Source organism: Malaya genurostris, chromosome 3, assembly GCF_030247185.1.
Source record: "Malaya genurostris strain Urasoe2022 chromosome 3, Malgen_1.1, whole genome shotgun sequence".
NCBI classification, from domain to species: domain Eukaryota; kingdom Metazoa; phylum Arthropoda; class Insecta; order Diptera; family Culicidae; genus Malaya; species Malaya genurostris.
In genome coordinates, this window is record NC_080572.1 from 256,448,716 (window position 1) to 256,466,500 (window position 17,785).

A 17,785-nucleotide genomic window follows, 5' to 3' on the forward strand; every position below is an offset into this window, starting at 1 on the left:
CTCCACGTGAAGTTTTATATCGGTTTCAAAATATTCATTTTGCAGGCAAACAAACTAAACAAACGTAAATTTATTTGATAGTGACATCCTATGTCATTTAAGAGCATATTACGAGAACTGGACAGGAACTGAGAGCAGTATGCTTATTTATAGTCATAGAGACGATTCCAGTTTTGTTAATTTTAATCAGTGAGCACATTGAAGAGAAAAACGTACTCTAGGTCGAGCAAATTCTAACGTGGAAAATTGCGTTTAATATAGCCGGCTAGCCCTTTTACGCGCAGTTCCCACGAGCAGTCTTCTAATACAGATGTCAAATATTGATTTATACTAAATAGAACCGGTTTGAAATGATGTGAAAATTCCGGAAATTAAATTTCACTCGGTTTACTTCTTTCTATTTGAATGACGAGATTCAGAAGAACCGCATCGACCAGTTCTTCCTTCTGGAGACAGCTAAATTGTATTCGATTATTCACGAGAGCTAGAGCTCTTAAATTGAGAGAAAGTAATCCAGGTTCATTGCTGCTAAAATGTTTCTTAAATTGTTGATACATTCATAAAGTATTGAAAAAAAAATCTAGAGAAATTTTATTATTTCACTCTGAGAATCTCCGTTTTAATAGTTACGACAGTTACAGTCAACCAGCTAACTGACTCGGACAAAACAACAAACTTGCTATAGAAAAACATCAGTTGGAACTGGAAACGCAAAAGCAAAAGCAAAAAAAAAAGTTGAATACTCACAGCTGTCCTCACGTTTGCCCCAACCCACAACAGTGCAGTTGGTCCCGGGCATCAGCTCGCGCATGTGGTGTGGTGGGAGACAAACCGGTAGCAAATGCTCGTGGAAAGCGACCCGGGTTGCGAGCTGTGTGCAGATGGCAAAACAAGGCAAACATGGTTTGGTGAGATATTTAGCTAGGAAAACTTTGGGCTCAAGATATTTAGGCTTGTGGTAGTACCTGGAAGAGGGCAATATCGTTGTCGTGCGGGATGTATAAGTTGTACAAGGGATGCGGTATAACCGCCTTGACCTTCACTCTCTGACCGTAATAAGTGTGCGAGTGGCGTCTGGTAATTCCAAGCTGAATCGTCCAATCGTTGACATTACGCATTGTGTGGCTTCAGAAGCAAAGGAAAGAAAGTTGCATAATTCTGTCGTTTTAGTCTACTCTAAAAGTGCTATTGACTTGACTTACTTTCCAATGCAGTGAGAAGCAGTCAGAACCCATTGATCCGCAATCAGCACTCCAGCGCAGTAGAATATTTCCTCCGGCCCACCAAGAATAGCCGCAATAAAAGGCCAGTCACCGGGCTTGGAAGAAACTCCACCGACAATTCGTGTTTGCGGTTTGTGATACTTTTTGTTCGGAACTTTACCACATTCTGAAAAGCAAAATCAAATACATTAAACGTGTTCTGCTGGCAATAATCAATTCGATCACTAACCAAAATTGGAACACGTCAGCTCTGCTACTGGATATCGCGAATTAATCTCGCAACTATTGAACTCTTTTATCATGTTGGTGTGCTTTTTCTGATACATCCGCCACATCGAGGAAGCATCTTTGCTGCTGACAAGCGTTCGATTGGAGCCCCGCATTGTGGTGCGACTGGAGTTGACGGAACTGTAGCCTAGCATTGAACAAATCAACGTAGGTGAAGTGGCCGGATCCCAATTTTTCACACACGCTGGAGCCCACTGTTTCAAGTCCGCTTTATACACTTCCAAAGTGCCTCGACCCAAGTCTCCATTTCTTTCACTTAAACGAACTATTTGATAACGAAAGAAATTATTATCTTTTAATGACCTCCGTTGTTCTGGTAGTTGTTACTTACTGCAGTTTCTCTCATCCTGACCATACGGGCAGTCCTGAACACCATCGCACACGTGTTTCTGACTCATACACCTTCCGTCGCCACAGTGAATGGCATTTTCCCCACAGAACTCACAGTGAGACTCGTCAGTCTGATCCTGGCAGTCCACGTGTCCATCACATCGCCAGTCACTCGGAATGCAACGTCGTTTGTCACACAGAAATCCCGAACAGCTCACAGGTCTTCTAGCTCGCAGCAAGGATTCCTTGTACTCCGCCATCCCGACGCACTCTTCTTGATCGGATATGGCGTCACTAAAAATCGGACACCTAAGATATTCCGGTAATTCCAGTCCAAAGACGTCGAAAAAGAAACTACACCGACGCATTGTTTCTATGAAACAAGAACAATTTGGTTTTGAAAGTATATCATATTGAAAACTAAGCTTGGACCTACCAGTACATAAACTCTTACAAGGCGGTACCGTCGTCCCGGTATTACCACATTTAGGCACGAATAGAGAGCATAAGAACAGTGGAACAAGCTCGTAGCATTGGACATCAACCAGCGCCTCAAAAAGATCAATTTCCTGGAAATCATCGCTCTAGGTAAGTGACAATGAACGCGCGAGCAATCATAAACACAACCAGTAAGTTAACAGGTTGGCTGGGTCCCCCTCCTCGGAGAAAAACGCCTACTTACCATTTGTGCTTCCGGCTGTCCGAAATGTCCGATATAGTTAGGAAAAACGGTGTAGTTGTAGGGAACTTTGTGCTGCTGGCAGAACTTGACGATCACCGGGAGACACACGCCCGGTGCCGGATTTCGATCGACCTTGAAGGGTGGTGCCACAGTCGATTCAGCTATTGGCGGTCGGTTGTTTATTGTCCGCACAACGGTGGTCTGGTTCACGTATGTGACGACCGGGTTTTTACTCAGGTAGGAGGCCAATCCGGCGGCAAGTGCTATCAAAAGGATGGCATTGACTGCAATCTGGCACAGTCGGAACTTGGTCCGGCTGCTATACGGACACCGTCCGGAGCTTTTTCGTGACTTCAAGATCTGCAGTTTCTGTGTACGGAATATAACAAATGTGGATTGATTATCGTTTTGAATTCTATTTTAAATTATAATTGTAGTACTATAATAAATTGTCAACTATCCGACAGTAGTACTATCAGTCGTTTGTTCATAAGGGAACAAGCGACGAAACCTATAGAACGCATTATTTTTACCATTCAATTTTCACAAAGCTGACAGAACCGATTTCAACAAACCTAGGCTCGATTGAAAGTTGTTATTGAGCCATTGATCAGGTTTGAAAATCAAATGGTTGTCACTTCCGCTTTAGGAGATATAATGGTATAAGTGGCGTAACCGACAAAACGAATTGCTTTTGTACGGCTCAATATTCTCATAGATGGCTGAGCCGATTTCTGAATTTTGGATGAAGTTTGTAAATTTGAACTTTCTCGGAGATGATTCAACGAGTTTCGATGCCCTTTGGATTACTGGAAAGTTGACAATGTCAATCAGTTTTGGAAGGGTTAAGGCGAACATTTCCGGTTCGAGAGATATAATCTTATACGATACGTAACCGACAAATCCCAGTGTTTCTAACGTATAACAAATTCTCGGTGATGAAAGTATCGATTTTGAATGGCTTAGACTTGTTTAAAAACTATTATAAGGTAAATTTGTTAGGCTTACAATATTAACGACCGAGGATATAATCTTATGAATATTTTAATGAGACTATTTAAATTGTAAGAGAAAGGAATTATCACACCACATGGTTTTTCAATATTCACTCTAAATAACGGTTCGAAGTTTAAAACACACTTTACACTATAGCTTGGAACTTGGATCCGGATGAAATTTAACAACAGTCTACGGAACCGTAAGACCTTTTGAGTCTAAGTTCAGTTCAGCCGTCATTGAGAAAATGAAGAGTTCCGTTCTGGAATTTTTGACCACTTTTTCCTGTACTTTCGGAACCGGGAATCGATAGCCGATATATTCCAAATACTATTTTAATCTTCAACTAATAAGACGAACAATAAAATAACAATTATATGGCTAAATAAAATACTTTTATTAGTTTATACATTATCATGTATAGAAACAAGTTCTTGAAATCACAAATTATCTACTACCTTGATGAAAAAGTCCCCAGAATCACCACCGTGTGGCACTCTCAGTCACTTGATTAGATTTTTTTTTTGATTGCCACATCGATCATTGATATTCTTTTAAATTTTCATTTTGATACCTGGACATTCGTAAAAGTTACACTGTTTTGAGTATGTCTGCAATTGTGCGTGTCCTCGATTTTGCACAATTTTCAAAATAGAATTGAATTTGCAACAACGAGTTTGCATCAAATTTTGCGTTAAAAACGGTTTCAATGGTGGGACGACATTGCAAATGTTAGAAGAGTGTTTCGGCTACGATACTCTGAAGAAAGCAGTCGTTTATCAGTGACGTACGCCGAATGAGCCGCGACCGAAAAAACCACGTCGTTATCAGCCGAAAAAGAAGGCATTGCTTACAGTTTTCATTGATTACGTTTGCATGAAGCAATTCGCCGAAAAAAGGTCAAATTTGTGGACTACTCGTGGATCTTGCACCACGATAACGCATCGTCACACAATGCCATCGTTATTCGAGAAAATTTGGCTAAAAACGAAACGAATACCATTCAGCAACCACCGAATTTATCTGATTCGGCTCCCTGCGACTTTTTCCTATTCGGTCGTCTCAAGAAACCACTCCGTGGAACGAAGTCACCTGCAGAATTAAATTTTTTTATGTGTACACACCAAAAATATTTAAATTTTACTTAATCCCTCATACGATGTAATTCATGAAGACCTAATTTTTCAAATGACGGAAAATTCCATTTGTAATGACTTAATGTTAAATAGGTTAGCTTGAATTATGCCGATTCGACTGCACACCACACAGCAAAGCACACAGTGTTGGGAGAAAATGAAAAGTGAGTCTTTTCATTTTCTCACAACTTGCATACAAAAACATTAATAGCAAGTCCAATCCTTTTCAGCGTTAATAACAGCTTGACACCTTCGAGGCGTACTTTGAATGAGATTTTCTTCTGAAAACGACCCCCAAATTTGTGAATTCAGCGAACAAGTTGTTTCAAATTGTGTGGTCGCACAGAAAAAAATAATGAATTTTACAGGTGACAGAATTCTACAAACGATATAATTCACAACTACTAAATTTTTAAAATGACGCAATATTCCATTCGCACAGAATTTTACATGGTCCGAGTGTAATTTGCACTCGGCTACCAAGTGCCGCTGTATGGATTTATATTTATCAATTATTCAATGAATGAGCTCTGCGGTTCAGTCGAGTAACCGATGTGCTTGTGATCTGATGTTTCTCGGTTCAAGTCGCGCGCGCTGCTGCTATCGATTTTTTGTTTTTTATTTCATTCGAATTCAACACTTGTAATTTGCAAATCACACAATTTTCCATATTCTTGAATATAAATTTGTATGAAATACGACGCTCCATTTATGTGCATCTTATAAGATGTAAAATCACAAGATTTTTCCGAGCTGTGCGCACACTAAGAAAAGTTTACATCTTTGTAGATGCACATAAATGGAGCGTCGCGATTCTCTTACATTCATGATTTAAAACATGTAAAGATAATTCACAGCTAATGTAGCTTAATCTTACATCGATATACACGCGAAGTTTATTTTTATATGTTAGTAGATGTAATATTGTGTCATCACCGAAGAAATTATGGCATGTTTGAATTTACGTCACGCGTAAATATCATTTTTTTTCATCTTCACTTAAGCCCAAACGTTCTCAATTGGATTGGTATCGGGCGACTGAGAGGGCCAATCCAAGGTCAGGACACCATTTTGTTCCTTTCCTTCCTTTTAAGACGTTTTAGCACATGTTTTTCACTCAACATCGGTTTTTGCAGAGTACTTCGAAATTTAAAATTATTTGCGATCAAGTGTCTGAGGACAGTTCCGTACGATATATTCAAACCTTTTTAGTTCAATTTCGAAGCACCTTCGCGTAAAGTTAATGTAGGATTCTTCGAAGATCACAAATCCCTTTTTCGTCTTTTTCCGACAGTACACCGACAGAGCCGTGATTTGGAAAGTCGTCGATATTTTTCATTTCTTTTAAACGATTCACCCACCTACTCACAAACTGTTTCGACTTTTGCATGTATTCCGCCGTGGCAGCTTGGGTAATTTTGGGACCTTTCGGGTGCGAGCACAAAAAACTGTTTCGATGCGCGTAGCGTGAATATAAATGTTTTTTCGAAGTGTGCAAATTTCCTTTTTGGTGCTCAGTAATAATTTTGACGGTTACGATTTGGATAATATAAATCAAACTCACAGTCATCTGTCAATTGACTATCGGATTTCGGCAAATCGTATAAAAATATTACAGAACATTCGTTTTTACACTACTGACATGATATGTAAATTGAAATGTCATAACTTTTTCTCAATTCAGTAAAAGTTTCATCAATTTCCAGTTATTCAATTGATAAAAGTGAAGAATTTCAGTTAACATTACTAACTCCATCGGTGTGAATCATAACTGCCAGACTGTTTCATTTTCGAGAATGAAAACATAGTCTGGTTTTGAGAAAACTGTTCGAGATACACTGAAATGGTTATAATTCCTGGAATTTCCTGATGATAAGCATGTTTTTCAATATATATTTTTTAATGTGATTCTAGAGATTATGTTTCAGTTCGCCAACTGGTGATGACATAGTTTACTACATCCGAATCGTCAACGATAATCAATGATATGGATCGTGATTACTATATAAGTGAAATCATAATTAATTCGTCAATCGAAAATATTGAATTAATTGGTTTTTTAAGTTTGTGTGCTTCCTTATTTTTGCGGGTTCTTAGTAATATTTACCGAAAAAACAGAAATACTTTACAGCTTACGACGTTATTTTATTTACGGGTTATTTGTGAATTTCGCCGAGCATCGGTAATAAACGACGAAAAAGTCAGTATAATTATGACAGGAAGATGTTTCGTGCCTTCTACCGATCATTCAGCAAATAATACTCTTACAGAGTTCGAATAAATCTTGTGATTGTTCACCTTATAAGCGTCATATTTCACACAAACTTATATTCAAGAACATGTAAAAATTATGTGATTTGAAAATTGCACGACTTGAAATCGAGTGAAAAACAAAAGATCGATAGAAACAGCGCGACTTGAACCGAGAAACATTAGATCACAAAGCACCCCGTCAATTGACTGAGGCACAAAAGCACATATCTGCTTAATGAATAATAGATACATATTAATTCATACAACGGCACTTGGTACCGAGTGCAAAGTACACTCGAAGCCAGTAAAATTCGGTACGAATGGAATATTGCGTCACTTGACAAGTTAAGTAGTTATGAATTGTATAGTTTTTAGAATTATGTTACCTGTAAAATTCATAATTTTTTCCTGTGTACTGAACTGATAACTGAATGTGCAGTTGTTTGATAGTCAGTAAAATGTTGTATAAACTTTTTTACAGTACTATTTCAAATCTTGGAAAAGCTTAATAAACTGAAATAAAGCAATTATAGGAGGCTGCAGAATTCTTTACATTCCATTTGATATCTTAGTAATCCATATTATTATGTTTTTGCTCGTTTAAAACATTCGGCCGTTTTGATTCACACAGAACGAATAGTACATTACCTTTCCCTGTAGCGACACATTGGATCCATTGGATAACCGGACGATCGTCTGCAAACTGGCCGGTGTCGATGCACTCTTGATGATGACGGACGAACCGTTCGACTCAGCGTTGATATCCTTCGTAATTTCGTCGATGTTCCGTGCGATCGGTTTTGAAACTTTAGGCATTTTGGCGGCATGCGATAGCAGTGGTGCTTCCATGATTTTGGTGTTGTAGCTCGGACTGGAGGTTTGGCTGAAGCTGTCGCTCGAAATACTGGAGTCCTGTCGCATACTGACACGTGATGGTACGGGTCGTCCCGTGGTTGGATTCAGGTTGTCCGGGGAGCTACTGTTGGCATCATGCTGGTTGTTAAGAGGTTTCGGACAGTGCTGTGGCTGCTGCTGTTGTAGCTGATGGTTTCGCATCGTTGAGCGGTTCATTTTACAGGTGTGCTGAAGCAGAGGCGCTTCCATGTTCTTACTGTTGTATCCGGGGCTTGAGGTAGCCGAAAAACTGTCACTTGATATGTTGGAATCCTGTCGTTGGTTGAGTTTTGAGTGGTGTGGCTGATTGAGCGAGGATGTATTCTGAATCGACCGCCGGAATCCTGTCGGGCGGCTGTAAAGCTCCTGGACATTCTCTAGGCTTGATTTATGGCTTAGTGTATTGTTGAGTTGCTGTTGTTGTTGTTGCTGCTGTTGTTGGATTTTCTGTAACTTACGTGACTCGAATGCCTGTTGGGAGCGCGATGGCAACGTAGGAGGTGTTGTAATTCGAGTTGGTGGTGGGATTTTAGGAGGCATGTTATTTTGCTTTCGAGTTGGAACCATTGGCAGTCGACGCGAACTTTTACTTTCGATGCTACGAAGTGAACTGTTGTCAAGCTTCTCGTCGTTAGAGTTTGGGGATATGGAGGAGGAAGTCCGAATATGGCTACTTTTGCCTTCGAAGTTGAACACGTTCTTTTTCAAGCTGAAGGGAGAATCGTTCATTTGCAGCGAATCAATGGTATCCGTTCGATGTAGTTCGGATGACAGGAAACTGTCCAGTGATGATTGAGTGTCTTCTGAGGAAAATCTACTTCGGAAGGTGCCTTTAGTTGATCCAGCCGTGGTGAAAATAGACCGATCGTTTTCATTCGCTGACACATAACCTGTATCGATAGTTGTTTGCGATTTATTCGAATCACTGGACGAACGATTGGACTCTATCGAGGACATCTTTTTGTTGAAAATCACGAAATCATCCGTGTCCCCAATGTCATCGAAACTAGTCGTACTTACACTAGTATGGCAGGAACCGATGGTTTTGGTTTTATTTGTTGCAAAAAATCCAAATGTTTGCTCATCGAACGCAGACTGGCAGATCCTATCGGGACGATACTGTGAGTAACTCTTCGGTTGCTGGTGGTAATCCTCGAACGTAACGTTCGATGATCGATTTTGACCGTCGAATGATTCCGCCTGTCGGTGAGTGAACTTGCCTTGAAAGGTTCGTTTCGGCACAGGCGGAGGAATTAGTTGCAACCCGGGAGGTTTCTTGATTTGTCGTTGGGGTATCTGGAAGTTTTCATTCTCAATCATTGGGAACGAGTCAGACGAGTGGCGTCTACCGCCGGTGCCTTTCGGTGGAGGCGCCAAATTGATCGCCTCCAACAGTTTGTGCTTCTGCTCCAGTAAATTCAGGAGTGAGTGATTTGTCAGACTGCCAGCACGTGTCGTTCTGGAAGCAAAAAGTATGGCGCATTTATATATACATATTATCATATTTCGATGCAACGAACCGTGCTTCGCGGAGGAAGCTGGTTAGAGTGCCACTACTGGAAATATGGACTAATTGCTGTTTCCATTTAGGAAACCTCCCATGGCACTTGCTCAGATCATTACACTTACCTCTTGTCACGCTCGTCCAGGGTGCTACCACCAGTTCGGTCCGAATAATTAAAGACTGTCGAATCACCAACACCCGTCTCGGGCGCATAGGAACAGTTCACAAATGACGACGCCATGCCGATTATGGAAATGAGAATCACAGTGTGTCTGCAATGATAGGAAAGGAGAAATAGAGAAGAGTGAGAAAAAAACCGTATTATATGGTTAGATGTATTCAGTTGAAAAGTCATATGGAGCCAGCTCACACACTAACATCACAATTCACCATGCGACTCCAGCAGTAACTATCATCGTGCTACAAGTAGTGTCACTGCGTTCGCATGACAAAAACCAGAAACTCGTTATCAATTCACCAAATGGTATAATTACGTCTTTCTCATGTGGAAATAATGATAATTGCACACGTCTAAATTAAATAATAATTACGAAATCGTGCAATGTATGTGTTAGAATACAATAGCTTTCTCAAAACGTTTTATTTGGTTGTTAAATATTCTACATCGATGCTTCTATGTAATTGGAAATGAGAAGATCACCCAGAATATCAGTTTCCTTAATTTTTCTCGGAATAGAGATTACCGTAACTTTCGCGGAACATTATAAATCATGCTTCCCTTATTTCACTTTCCGTTGTGCTTTTTCAAATAATATATTTTGTAAGATCGTGAAACTTGTCTCGGCAAAAAGAAAAGTTCGCTACAAAAAAATCAACCACTCGTTTATCGTACCCACCATGCAATACGATGCTCATCTGGGAAACGAATTGTTGAGAAAGACGAGAATCATACGCATTGTGTTCTCATCAACGATGCTAATATGGTCAGTCATTTTTTTTTTTGGTTTATACCACAAAGTATGGGAACGTGATGAAACCCGGAGATTTAGATGAGGCGCACATGTTGCATATTTGGACAAAATTTTGAGGCCCGTATTAGCAGTTATCAATCAGATTATGAAAAGAATAAAACATAAATTGTTCGATTAAAGATGCAAACAAAGCTTCCGTGGTTGTATTGGCTGCTATTTAAAGGGTGTTTTTTGCCGGTGCACTGTTTTTGACAGATCACTCGTGAATCATGCCTTGTGTAATTGTCAAACTTGTTCAGTTTGGTCTGTAATTTAATCATGATTCGTTGGTTGGTGTATAATTTAATTATGAATGAGAGCGCTGGCAAAGTTGGAGCAAGATTCATTTTTTTATCCAAAAATTGTGTTCAGCGACAAAGCTTATTTCTGGTTGAATGGATACGCCAACAAGCAAAATTACCGCATCTGGAGTTGTGACCAGCTAGAAGCATTGCAAGAGCTACCAATGCATCCAAAGAAAGTGGATTATAGGCTGGTGGCATTATTGGTGAAATACCGACTGATTAGTTTGTCGAGAGTGTGTCAAAATGGTATATCGCGTAGCGTCATCTAAATCGGAGCCGCGACCAACATTTGCATGAAATCATATTCAAACATTAAATTGACTTGATTGTTCTATCGATTTCAGTTGAGATTTTATCAATTTTCTCAATATTTTGTGTTTTTTCTTTAAATCAAATCCTATACCTCTTAAAAAATCTCCTTCTTTATTTGGAAGTTTTGAAAATTGGTCCTTAAATTATTTCAATTTGCAGGTCTCGTTACTTGAAAACAGAAGAAATCTTTTCGGATGTACTGGTTCAAGGAATATGAACTCAAATTTTTCTCCAAGTAGTTTCATTCCGGCTGTACCGGTCCACGATTTTCGGTATCAGCAACATCGATTTCAAAGTTAAATTCACATCGTTTTGCCTTTCTCATATAGAAAGGCTATGCAATCACTGTGAAAATCGACTTTTTAACCGAGGCCCGGAGGGCCGAATGTCATATACCATTCGACTCAGCTCGATGAACTGAGCAAATGTCTGTGTGTGTATGTGTCCGTGTGTGTGTGTGTGTGTATGTATGTGTGTGTATGTGTGTTTTCTCAGAGATGGCTAAACCGATTTTCACAAACAAAGATTCAAATGAAAGGTATTATGGTCCCATAGCTTTCATTTATTGAATTTCATTTGAATGTGACATCCGGTTCCGGAGTTATATGGTAATATGTGAAAATTTGAGAAAAAGTTTACACTCTATTATCTCTGAAACAACGCCATATAGAGTGACAATATGTACAACACCGAAAGTAGAAGAAAACACAAAACGAACAAGGCGTGCTTTGTTCTATTTCGTACACGTTGTGTAGTGATGTCAATAATAATAATAATAATAATAATAATAATAATAATAATAATAATAATAATAATAATAATAATAATAATAATAATAATGATAATAATAATAATAATAATAATAATAATAATAATAATAATAATAATAATAATAACAATAATAATAATAATAATAATAATAATAATAATGATAATAATAATAATAATAATAATAATAATAATGATAATAATAATAATAATAATAATAATAATAATAATAATAATAATAATAATAATAATAATAATAATAATAATAATAATAAAAATAATAATAATAAGTAACAGAAACGCAGGTTCGTTTCGTTTGTTAGATTTCGTTTAATTGGTTTAATCGAAATAGAGCATGAAATAGTAAGTATAGGTTTAACTACGTTCAAAACTGTTCCAATTTGTAGGTCATATTTGTTGGTAGTAAACGAACCAACTTCGGCTATTCCGTTTATCTGAATCCGGTTTCGGAAGAATTGGAAATAGTGATCAAAAACTGCAAAAAGGATCTCACTTACTTTTCTTGGAGATGGCTAAATCGATTTTCACAAACTTATAGGTTCAAAAGAAAAGTCTTACAGTTTCATACGGAATTCCTTAATTTGTTGTGGATACTACTTTCGGTTCCGGAACTACAGGGTAAACAGGTTTTATAGAGTTTGTGAGATTAGATCCGAACAAATTATCCTATTTCTATTCAATAAACAGTTGTTTTTGTGAATTTCACGATTATATTTATGATGTAATGAGTAATATGAGAAAGGCATCATTACACCACTAGGAGGATTAAAATAGGTTTTTCAGAAATAACTGGTCCAGGAAGGACCAGAGTTAGGAATATTTTCCATTAATAACATTTGTGTTTTTTCTGGCTATTTGAAATAATGTTTCTGAATGTAGTTGTTCTTTCTTGACACATTCATTTGTTTGTTTATTTGTTTGCTTGTTTCATCTGACAATACAAGTCCTAATAAATATAAGATCAAGTTATAAAATCGAGGAATGTGACACTTTCTGAACAAACTTATATGATGATTAACCAAAATCAAATAATTTTTCTACTAGAAAGTTCGAACACACGCTACGTTGGCTCCAAACGATGTCCGATGGAGTCTTCGTTGAAGCAAGTCTGTTGATCGTAGAGTTCATTGTGAAGCGCGGAAGTCTATTTCGAATTGGCCGCACTAAGGAACAGTATAACGCCTTCAAACAATGCGGATCCTTGAAATATCTGCCTATTTTAGCTATGAATCCGACTTGTTTCGTTGCCTTAGGTATTAAAGCAGAACGATGCTGATCAAAGGTAAGTTTTGAATCCAATACAACATCAAGGTAGATAAAATGATCAACTCTAGTAAGTTTTTGTCCATCAATTTTGTAGTCGAAGATTAATGGATGAAGTATTCGGTTAAATGTTATTACTTAACTTTTGGCAATGCTGATCACAAGATGGTTTCGTCGACACCATGCGACAAATTCATCTAGCAGTTCTTGCACATGGACGCAGTCCTCATAATTACGAATTAATAAGTACAATTTCAAATCATCGGCGTAGATCAGCTTGCATCCTTTACCAAGTAGCAAAGCGGTATCGTTGAAAAACAGTGCGAACAGAAGGGGACCCATATTATTGCCTTGTGGAACTCCTGATTTATTCGTAAACGGGGAATGAAACTGAGGTTCCCAACTGTACACATAGAACTCTACCACACAAATAGGACCAAGTCGCATCAGTTTACGTAACAGAATTCGGTGGTCTATGCGATCAAATGCCGCTTTTAGATCGGTGTACACAGCATCAATTTGTATCCTTTCCTCCATTCGCGAAAAATAAGTCGAGGTAAAATCGAACAAATTTGTACAAACGAATCATCCTGGCATAAATCCATGCTGATCGGTTAAGGGTTGGTAGGGTCTGAATGATGAAAAAAATCATCATTTTTGCCAATTTTTTTCAGAACTATCAATCAACAAAATAAATTCAAATATTTTGTATAATAAGAAGCATGATTCGAACAACATTTTGTATTTTTTCGTGGAAAAATATTGAGAAATAAGTCGGTGAAGAGGCATTTTTGAGGACGCTTCCTAAAAATCATGATTTGCGGTGTCCACTGTACCTCAGCGCAGACTAATCAGAGGTGAACAAATCAAAGCAGCTTATTTAGAGCAGAAGATTTTCTAGACCCCAAGGTTTCTGTTTGATTTTTTTTCAAATTTTTTAAATTTTTGGTTCGATTTCAAAAGTACGATTTTTCACGAAAAAATCCGCCATTTTGTAGCTGTAAAACCTTCCCAAAGTAACAAATAACAAAAAGGAAAACGTTGGGGTCTGGTTTTTTATATGTAGAAAATGTGTGCAAAATTTGAAAAAAAAATGGTTCAGTAGTTTTTGAATGACGATGGACACGGACTTTCAAAACCTACTTTCGAGAAAAACGCGTTTAAAGTTTATTGCCTATAAAATCGAAGGAAACTATTTATTACTTAAGGAAGCACGTAGGCTCTATCATTCTCAAAAAGCCATATTTTTTCTTTTGTATTTTGTTATAATGAAACATTTCGAGAATGTTTTGTCAAGTTTTTAAGTCAATCGAAGCAGAAATCTTGGGCCTGTGCGCGCAGCCCTTAGTATAAGATCGGTAAAGATAAAATCCATAGCTTGCTGAGTTTTGTTCCGATAGGCTTCAAAATTTCACAGAATATTCTTGAAATGTTTTTCTATTAGAAAATAGAAAGAAAATAATAACTGATTTTTCAAAAGTGTTAGACCCAACCCGTCCCTTAATATATAACTTTTTGTATGAGAGAGAACAACAGAGCTGACAACTATTTCGAATAGCTTGGAGGCAACAGATAGGCTCGTAATGCCACGATAATTTCTCACATCTTTTAGAACACCATATTTGTAGATTGGAAACATGAACGATTGATTTTTTGAAAAGATATCATTGCACAGGCAGTTGTAAACGACATATGGAATTCCATCAGACCTAGCCTAAAGTTTCTTTGCTAATCCACCAAGTTTTCAGCAACATCCGAAGCGTAGACTTCAGCTTCGATTTTGGAGGCCGCTTTTTCAGTAAACACGAAAGCGAAGAAACTGACTAACAACTCACAAGAGTCTGAGGTTGATATAGACGTCACACCGTCAAGACAAACGTTTGTCTTGAACGAATGATTGAACATTTTCGCTTCGAATTCAGTTCAGTTGAGAGGTAGTATGGAATCACAATATACAGTAGTACTTACATTAACATTTCAAGTACGGTATTTTGTTACCTTTTATGAAAAGAATGCAAAGGCTAAAAATACCTGACAGGTTTGTGATTGTTAGTTTCACTAAGCATTTTATTAAAATGTATTCATTGATTTCGATTGTTGGAACAGTAAATCTAGAATAATTTCCGTTATAAGGGTTGCCTTCTATTCATTCATGCGACAGTTTCGCTCTTTTTCACGTAGAATATGTGGTGAAGGGTTCGGAACATATTTGGACAAGTGTTTTTTCGCTCGAAAATATCGAATTTTGTGTCACCAAAACGTTAATTTCGTGAAACTCTCCTTTGTTGAAGCATACTCTATCAGTAAAAACATTAGAAAACTGGTGTAGATAATGGAAATGGGGAGGTTTTGAATTAGAAGATGGAGGGTAATAAGTTTTACGAATAGATATTTTTTTGGATAAAGATAATTTCCAAATCATTTCGGGTATAGCCAAATTTTCTGCTAGGGCATATAACCGTTTTTAATATTTATACGTTTCGCCTCCGACTCATCAGTGTAGAGCAGTTTGAGTTGAACTGCTTAACACTAAACTCGGCAGTTCAATTTGAACCGCTAAGCTACGTTTGCTAAAGACATTGCACTCCTTTGCAAAATAAAAAACGGAGACGAAACGTAAAATTTGCTGATATTTGCATTCATACGTTGAAATGGGAAGTACTACTTAACACGTTGACTGCCACGACCATTCTCATACGACCAGAATATACGAGTTATCTCGTAGGTTGGCAGTCAACGTGGTAATCCGCCATACAGCCCACATTAATCACTTTCTGATTTTCAATTATCTCGACAATTGACGCATAATTTTGTTGGGCTACGTTTTTTTTGTTTCGCTTATAGAGATTTTAACTTTGTGGTTCTCCACCCTCTCGGGTCAGAAAAACTATGTACAGAATTAGGAATTGAACCCAGGAGCGCTGCGTGAAGGTAATCGACTGTCACATCATCACCTGGGCTACGGCTCACTTCATACATATAATTGGTATCGATTCGGGTATTGACTCGAAAACATATTTTTCTTGGAAAAGAGTATCAGGAAATTACACGTAATGCGAGCAAAAGTTTCCGCAAGTGATTACAGTACTTTTAATGAAATTCGTTGAACTGATTTCCAACACTAAAAATATAATTTTGTGAAAAGGGCAATAAAATTTACTGATATTTTTGGGTTATAATTAATTAAAAACCTGCGCAAAGTCCAATTTTGGCACACTCTCTCCAACATATCGGCCGGTATTTCATAAATAATGCCACTAGCACATAATCCACACCCAACAGTGACTTTTCTGGGATGCATTGGTAGCTCTTGCTATGATTCTGGCTGGTCTTCACTCCAGATGCGGCAATTTCGCTTGTTGACTTATCCATTCAACCAGAAATGAGCTTCGTCGCTCAATACAATTTTTCGAAAAAAACAGTTGATTTTCCTTCATCTTTGCCAGCGCCCATTCATGTTTAAATCATAAAAAATCATAAAATGAAAGAGTTTGTTTATGCTTCAACTAGTGCAACCTATAAAATGAAACAGTTCCACTGTTTCCGGTGGTTCTGGAATCGGTAACCGGGAACGAAGATAGCTGTAATCGGTTTATTCGCTCTTGTACGGACAAAGACTATACTGAATTTATATCTCTCTTAGCCCTGTAATTTCGGATGAAATTCAGAAGTTGGGTATGATATCATAAGACCATTCATTTGAACCTTAGTGTGTTGAAATCTCCGCCATCTCTGAGGAAAAATACTTAGGAGTTTGAAATTTTTTCGCTAACCACCCTGAAATTCCGGAATCGGAGGTCGGTTTCGAATAAAATTCAGAAACTTGGTATAGGACTCTTAGATCTTTCATTTCAGTTTAAGTTTGTTGACATCGGTCCAGCCATCGCCACACAATCATACAAAAATAGTCAATAAATATGTTCTTTTATGGCTATGTAAGGGGATTTTTTTCTAATGACTAGCCTACTACTAAGTAGCATAACTGATCATTACATATTGTTATGCACTGAAGAGTCAAAAACGAACCGTAAAGACTAGGTTAAATTTGATAATTTCTAGCTGTTGCCGTTCTGAGATCAGTACATAATATATATTCAAATAACATTAGCATTGTGTGTAAGCTCCAAATAACAACTGTAATATTAGAATTCCTTTGTTCAGCTTTGCTTTTTTAAATCTGGTAGAATCCACCAAATGTCGATACCAAATTTGCCCTAATTCATCATTAGTGTTGCCCCTTATTAGATTGGCTAGCTGTGTTTCTGATTATGTCTGAGTGTAGTAGCAGTAACATAATATATTTGATATCGGAGCATGCTTATGATACGGCGAAGTTGTCGGGTGAACCTGATTAAGTAGGATGAGAGGAAGCTCGAGGGGTTTCTTTTGCAAAATATGATTTCGTCGTGATGATGGTGTTGACGATAATGGTTGAATTTATTTGGTGAAATCCGAAGAAGAATATCGCGGTGGCGTTTGCAAGTGACAAAAAAGCATTTAAAATTTGGTGCAGCGTCATAAGTATAAGCGTCATAAGTCATAGCCACAACGAATCTCGTTCCGTGTGTTTAGCAGGTAGGATAAATCGTACTGAACTACCCTGGATGTATGAAAAAATAATCTGCTCTGATTCCTTTCAATACGGGACTCGAACGTACGTCAACCGGTTAACGTGGCCAGTGTCTCATACTCGGAGCCTTCGACACGGGTAACATAATAGTGAAACTAATCAAACGTTTGCCATTGAATCGAGCATGACCGCTATAGAGTTTCTCGTTCTAAAACATATTTTAATCAAATCCCAAACTACAACGCACAATGGAAAAATCATCCGAAGCC

General features: G+C 37.9%; 1 protein-coding gene across 6 annotated transcripts in view; it reads right to left on the bottom strand.

Annotated features, from left to right (window-relative positions):
- LOC131439060 (uncharacterized) overlaps positions 1-17,785 on the bottom strand; it is a 110,187-nt gene that overhangs the window by 15,164 nt on the left and 77,238 nt on the right. For 5 of the 6 annotated variants that reach the window (XM_058609597.1, XM_058609598.1, XM_058609594.1 and 2 more), the window contains exons 3-11: positions 9,432-9,578; positions 7,557-9,261; positions 2,524-2,892; positions 2,278-2,425; positions 1,843-2,214; positions 1,453-1,776; positions 1,203-1,389; positions 966-1,125; positions 748-871 (exon numbers count right to left, since the gene is read on the bottom strand). In XM_058609597.1, coding sequence (XP_058465580.1) covers positions 748-871; positions 966-1,125; positions 1,203-1,389; positions 1,453-1,776; positions 1,843-2,214; positions 2,278-2,425; positions 2,524-2,892; positions 7,557-9,261; positions 9,432-9,547 — 3,505 coding nt within the window. In that variant the 5' untranslated portion in view covers positions 9,548-9,578. The remainder of the gene's footprint in view (positions 1-747; positions 872-965; positions 1,126-1,202; positions 1,390-1,452; positions 1,777-1,842; positions 2,215-2,277; positions 2,426-2,523; positions 2,893-7,556; positions 9,262-9,431; positions 9,579-17,785) is intronic. The other variant, XM_058609599.1, reaches the window with a different exon arrangement.